The sequence below is a fragment of the Nanorana parkeri genome, unplaced genomic scaffold, assembly GCF_000935625.1.
Source record: "Nanorana parkeri isolate BGI_ZX_2015 unplaced genomic scaffold, ASM93562v1 scaffold338, whole genome shotgun sequence".
Classification (NCBI taxonomy): domain Eukaryota; kingdom Metazoa; phylum Chordata; class Amphibia; order Anura; family Dicroglossidae; genus Nanorana; species Nanorana parkeri.
The window spans coordinates 401,157-408,368 of record NW_017306606.1 but is presented as its reverse complement, the minus strand read 5'-3'; the positions used below and the strand labels follow the sequence as shown (position 1 = coordinate 408,368).

General features: G+C 41.0%; 1 protein-coding gene across 3 annotated transcripts in view; it reads right to left on the bottom strand.

Moving 5' to 3' along the window:
* Positions 1 to 7,212, bottom strand: part of OGDHL (oxoglutarate dehydrogenase-like) — a 118,070-nt gene that overhangs the window by 65,919 nt on the left and 44,939 nt on the right. For 2 of the 3 annotated variants that reach the window (XM_018558424.1, XM_018558423.1), the window contains exon 6: positions 4,260 to 4,414. In XM_018558424.1, coding sequence (XP_018413926.1) covers positions 4,260 to 4,414 — 155 coding nt within the window. Of the gene's footprint in view, positions 1 to 4,259; positions 4,415 to 5,509; positions 5,633 to 7,212 lie in introns of those variants that run through there. The other variant, XM_018558425.1, reaches the window with a different exon arrangement.

The following is a 7,212-nucleotide window of genomic DNA, read 5'->3' as shown; positions in this document are numbered from 1 at the left end:
GAAACTCCTCCCCCCCCCCCCCCAAAAAAAAATGTTACAGGCAAATCAAAAATCTAACTTAGGTAATCAGGTACAGGGCACAGGCTGTTTTAATCATAGACCTTAGGATGTCACCAGGCAATGCAATTGAGGACAGACACAGCAAACATCACCAGGCCCATAAGAACCAACAAAGGAAACAATCCCGAACTCAAAGAGCAGGCTGAAGCACTTATGGCTAAGGCTGGCATTAGCAGAGGCCTAAACATCCACCTGATAAAATGTCATAAATGTATGAACTGAAGACCAAGTGGCAGCCATGCAAATCGGAGAAATAGACAGCTGGTGATGAAAAGCACTGAAAAACCTAGTCAAGTGAGCCTTAGGGCCTGTTCACATGAGTGTCCTGATCAGGTCCGGATCTGCAGACGCGGTGCTACTGATGCAGTGCGCTTTGGCCGCGTTTTTGATGTGTTCCAGTATGGAGTGGGGCTGTTAGTATGTTAGGTGTAGTGCGTTTTTGACGCGTTTTGAACGCGTTTGCGTTTCCTGACCGTACAAAATGTGACATGCAGTATTTTTCTGTCGTAAGCTGAACGGACTGTGCACGTGAGAACTGAAGCCCATAAAACACATAGGGATACATTGGGATGCATTTTGAGTGCAGGAGCGTACGGATCAGGTCAGCACACAAAACGGACGTCGTGTGAACAGACACTTAACCAGAAAGGTAGGAACTGTCCTTCAAGGCATAAGCTTCAGTGATGACCTACCTAATCCACCTAGCAGTGGAATGAGACACAGCACATCTCTTGCAGGAGCCCATCAAGCAGGACAAAGAGGTTATCCAATCGGGGGATAGAGGCAGTGGCTGAAAGATACACTGGCAATGCCCGCACCACATCCACACAGTGTTGAAAAAGCTCTTTAGGATGCTACAGAGCAGGCAAAGAGAAGGTGGGGCAAAATCGTGATTAAGGTGGAAGTAAAAATCACCTTGGAAAGAAGAGAGGCCTGAGATCGCAGAACCAACTTATCTCTATGAAGAATTTAAAAAGGTTCTCTACAGAATAAGGTTGCTAATTCCAAAACTCATCTTGCAGACATGATAGCCATAATGAAGGCCATCTTACGAGTAAGGTCCACCAAGGGAATATCCCTAGTGGGCTTGAGAGTAAGATTCTACGGAGCTGACAAGACTAGCTTTGGTGGGCAGGCATATGGATTAATACAGAGAATGGGGTAAATTTCCCCATGCTGCCAGAATGTTGAGCTGAAGGCACCTGGAGTGGAACTGGGCAAAACATCCTTGCCTCAAACCAGGCCACAATTAAGGCCAGAACTATCATGCAAAAATGTAATGAACAAAAAGGTCTGGAACTTGAAAATACAGGGTCAAAACTTTCTCCAGGGGAAGAAACACCAGGAATTAGACCCCGTCCAATACTAGACCCGAGAACCTGAAATGATGAGTCTGATTCAACGCAGACATTTTTAAATTGAGGATCCACTAAGAATTCTAAAGCATCTGGAGTGGGCCTTGGCTGAGTGCTCCTTCAGAAACAGATCTTCCAGATACCACATAATGTGCATTCCCTTAAAGTGCAGCAGAGCAAGAACCAGGACTAATGCCTTTGGAAAGACTGGGGGGGTCAAAGGAAAGAGCCACAAACTGTGGTGCAACACAAGTTCGACACAATTTCCACAGAGAAGATAGAAGTTCAGAAGGAAGGAAGTAGGGAGGAGGGAAGGACCAAAATTCCAAAGTCTGTATCCTCAGGACACATCTATAACCCAAAGATCTGTAATGTCCCAAGTCCAGGTAGCCAAGAAGGCTGAAAGACATCCCTCGACTAAAAGTGGGGGGCCCCCTCATATTGAGGTGGACTTGGTACCTGACTTTGCTGGCTTAGGTGATGGTCCCATTTTCCTTGTTTCTGACATATGACATTGGGGTGAGAAGATTCCCTGAGGGGTACTCACAACTAATGCTCCTGAGCACAAAGGATGCTGCTGACCTGTATCTTACGATTAAAGGCTGCTGGGAAATCAGATGAAGGTCTGCACTGAATCCCATGACCCAGAGATGGAGCAGGAGGCTGTGTAGTGTATGTCCCTTGTAGAAGCATGTGCTTATAATGGATGGCATAGCCTGAGGGAAGCTAGGGAACTACCTCCCTGGGTAGGGTTGATCCACACACGAACATCGCAGCGCTGCATGGGTTTTAAACCAATTTTGCAACAGATAAAGTGACAACTCATTGTTTAAAGTGTGACCGTACAACACACCGTTCCCAAACACAGGAATCATGCTGCTCACCCCTCAATGCATAAAGGCAGGTCCCTATACTCCAAGAACAACCAATTGTGGGGGAGGGAGAGGGAGACATTCAGGTCCAATGGGAGCTAAGCACCAACACTCAACCCCATGGGTATTGAAGATCTATCACAGGAGAGATCTGTAGACTACCCACTTTGGGAGGAAATATCCTCTCCACCGTGGGAGTTTTTCAGGGGCAGGGTTCCACCAGACGAGTGGACCACAACCCTGGACCTATCTGGCTAACTGAACCTCATTGTACTGCTGTGCTAAGGGAGAACTACTAACAGAGTCCAGCAACATTACAAGCCTGCCCCGCATCTTCCACATGACAGGGTCCAGGTATGGTTCCCGAGGCTTGCCAAGAGGCACTGATCCAGATGCTGCAAGATTACAGCCTCAATAGCTTAAGTGAAGCTAGGTTGAGGTGAAATTCCTTCCTAGATAGGTTGTAGAAGCAGAAATAGATTTAGCCAGAAACCAACTGAGAAACTGGGAATCTGTTTGCCAGTGTTCAATCACCTGAATTAATCATCTATGATTAAAGGAGCCTGTGGCCTATACTGTGTGATCAAGAAAGGTATTTACAATGTTTTCCTTTTAATCTTATAAACATTGTCCACTTGCAAAATCTATGCTGACTAGTTTAGGGTTTTCTGCAAAAGAATGGTTCATATATACCTTAACATTCGCTATGTCTAGGACACATTTTTACTGCCAATTTGCAGACCAATTTCAAGAAATAAAAGTTAATCTGTCAGGCTGGGTTTTCCTGGCAGATTACAACTTTTGGCAAGAGACAATGGTGTCTGACAAATATATAAACAAGTACTGGAAAAGAACATTTAACTATCTGCCAAGGTCAGCAGCAAAACATAGTCAGACTAATGAAGACTAATTTACAATTAGGCCAGGGATGACCGATTGTTGATGTTGAGTGTTACAAACAACACAGTAACTTATCTGACAAGTACTGATGCAGCAATCGGGTGCATTTACAATCCAGTTGCCCCTCCTCAATAAAAGCACATGGAAACCCCAAAACAAATATGCAGCACACCAGATGTAGTGGCTGCATTAGCTTTTTTTTCTTCAGCCTTTTATCCCTTAATTTTTACCCGGTGATCCTGCAAATAACACCTCCTGTTTCTTTGTGTCTACACTCATTTCTCCATTGTATCTATTGAAATAGTCATGGTTGCCACAAAGGCCTAGACTTCAAACATCTTTATTGCATGGCAGATTGTTAGGACTAGTCGTTTACAATAGAAGGATAAGGATGATTGTACGTTCTTTTTAGCTCACGTAAAGTGACAAGAGTACTGCATTTCTGGCAAGATTCAGCGAGTATTTTCTGTACTTACTGAAAACATTCTCAGCCTGAAAAAAGAAAACAAATGTAGCCATGACTGGAAAGCTGCTGTGGAATTTTTTTTTTTAGGTTTAGATATGCTTTAAAGGTTGCAGCTTTTATAAGCCTAATTTTGAGCACAGGAAGGCCCCTCTACTCCTGAGATATGATCACCCATACCCGATTTGTTTTCTCTGATTCCTGGACCCTGCGTTTCTGCTCCACTACTTCTTCTGTCTGCCTGACTCCTTGTGACCTCAGTCTGGACCATGATTTTGCTTATGGTTACTATAAGTAGCTGCTTGAGTGTTGATGAACTCAAATGGTTTATGATCAAGCCTCTGTTTGCTGTTGTGTTTTGCAATACTGATGCCAACCCAGGCTCTGTCCACACATCACCATTACGTTTTATTTTACTGCAATCGAGCTGCATATATCACACCTATGGGTAACCAACAATAACCGCCTTTTTAGCCAGCAATGTGTATACCCTTAAGGCAAACCCCGGCATCCAGGCTTAGTACTGGTGCTCTGCCAAGCCCTATTCATGAGAACTAAGTTAAAAAACAAAATAAGGTTTACAATACCATAAAGTTAATATTCAAATACCTTGTAGAGCGCACTAATCTTGCCAACAATGTTCTTTTTTCTTCATTGGTGAACCTCATGATACCAGGAGTCTCAAATCTTTGTCTAATCCACTGGGACTGCTCCACATCATTGATGAACATGAATTCTAGCCCAATATGTTGACAATATGAATTCTGCAAGGCGCAAGAGCATGTATAGCATACAAATACAATACAAAATCTATTCAACATGACTTTGTAACAAAAAATTATTAAACTAAAATATATTCTAACACAGTGTACATTTTTTTTTTTAATAAACAAAACACTGTGCTTTACATTTGCAGCCACATGTATTTAATCCACTTTTTCCCAATAAATTTGCCATGCAGTAAGTTAAAACTTACACAAGTAAATTGCACCTACCATTCTTTATCTTATACACTGAGTGGCCAGATTATTATGACCACCCCATCAGTACTTCGCTGGGCCGCCTCGTGACTCCACGAGATGTTGAAAGGTGATGCGAGGAATCTGACACTGCACTGTTGCCCTTCTGTTGTCTTGTACCAGTCTTGCCACTCTCCGTTCTACCCGAACATTGACTAGTCGCTGACGGATACAATTCGCATGTTCAGACCCAGATTTTGGCTGACAGGCTGACAGTCCAGTCTTTAAACCAGGGGTCTCAAACTCAATTTAGTCGGGGGCCACTGGACACATTTTTTTAGTCGCTTGGGGGCCGCTACTATATACGGTACCAGTGTTAATGTCTGCATATGTTACAAGCGGCAACTGCCACCCATTCAAATTAACGATCGGGTGACAGATCCAGCACACCGCATGTAATCATATGTGAAAAGATTACATGCAACTTTTGTAACTGCTTGTAATCATATAACATGCCATTACATGTGGTGTGCAGGCGTGTAAATGCAGCGGCTGTCACCCGATCAATAATTTGAATGGGTGACAGTTGCTGCCTGTAAACGTCAGATTAGGGATTCCTGCTGCAGGAAAACGCAAGTTTGTGACACAGGAATCCCTAATCGCACCTGAAATATAGGTGTGAATTATGTAAAGGTCTACTTTAGCTTATTATATACACCGCCTTTCAATTCTGTAGAACAAACTCTATTGATTATCGCTAAACTATTTCTAGCCAATTAAAAATCAGTGGTGCCATAAGCGGACGCATACCACTGTTTTTTTATATACATGTGAAAAGTTTCTGATGTCTGGTACTTTCTTCAAATGTATGATATTCTGCTTTAAAGAAAAATAATTTACCTCCAATCTCCTAATGATCTCTCGCAGAGACAGGGAAGTTTCATTACCCCCAATGTAGGTAGTTGTCGGCAGTCTGAATACTTTATCTAAATCTCCCTCATGCAGTCCATAAAAACCTGTTAAATTTTAAAAAAAGTCCAACAGAACAATAAATATCTAAATTTCTATAAACAGCAAATAAAACATATAACATGCCATGCAAAGTCTACTACATTCATTTAAAAGGATTAGAAATGTTACAAATCAGGTGAAAATGCCTAGTTTAAACATGCATCCTACATAAAAAGTATCATGAAATACATTTGGGATACCATAGCAGTGATGGGAGATCATAATTAAACAACTTCACACAGTGGACTATTGGTATAAGTAAAAAAAAAAAAATCAATGAACTGTTTAATTTTAAAGTAAAATTTACAAGAGCTGAGACAATATTATAGCATGTCTTTCTATAACCTTCCACTGTGATTTAGCAGAGTGATATGTTTTTGAAGCTAATAGAGGATCGTTCATGTCTGGAATATTAATATCATCTTGAACGCACAGTTACACCCAAGCAGGCAATCAGAGGACACAGGAAATTTCTTGACTACAGGTCTTCGGGTTTATAAATCAAGAGGGTAGAAGGGAAAGAAAAAAAAGAAAAAATCTAAGGTCAACGCCTAATGGAAAGTGACTGAGTTTGACAGCTTAAATACACTATGAATTACTACCCTCTTAAAACCCAGCACAAAGCGATCAATACTTGGACAACACAGCTCACAGATTCTGCATTTAAATAATGAAGATAATAAGCAAATATGACACTGCAGAAAAAAATAAAATCTGTAAAATGACTTCACAAAATCCAATGGACTTTAGAGGCAGTAAAAAAAATAAAATGAGAAACTTTTTTTTTCTGGGTTGATTTTAAAGTTTAAATTAGGAAAGCTGTGTATTTCCATCAATAATAAATAGATATTGTCGCAATATGAGGTGCAATGACCGGAGAACTACATAGTGACCAATTAAACACAAAAATAATTAACCAAGATAAATATATGATATTTTAAACCAATTAAGCTACAAATAATTAGTTTTTATTTGCTTGAAATCATGGGAAAAAATGTCATGTTCTAGAGCTACATGGCTAACCAAGCTAAACAGTGAGGAGTAAACCCATATATCAATGCTTCTGAAAATCTAAAGGATGAAGTGGGTAAAATGAAAAACAACAAAGATTCTCTGAACACTGTAAGCAGCTGGAGCTCATTAATCCAGAGGTTTATTATGCGCGATACCATTCAGGCGCTACAGATCATCCACCTCTTCATGACAGATGCAATACCTTATACTCAAAAACACAGCCATCAATCACTCACATGGGCTTTGGAGAATGAGACAGTTCATAGCCCTGAGAAATAATAGACGGCAGGCTACAAATGCACAGAGTCTATAGAGACATTCTAAAACAGCCTTAAATTAATGCAGAGCTAAAATCCTTAAAATTAATATGAGGTAAAAGTCAAACAAAACCCGTGACAACCCATGCCACTGTGTTAGGGCAAGGTCAGGTACATCCAATGGCAGAACGAGGCAACACACGATTTGCCATGTAGTCCCTAAAAATACACAATGGAAAATCATAAATCATTCTCTAAACAGGGTTTTTGGAAAAAGAAAGAATAAAAACATATTAAAAAAGGCAGGCTTTAACCCCCCCC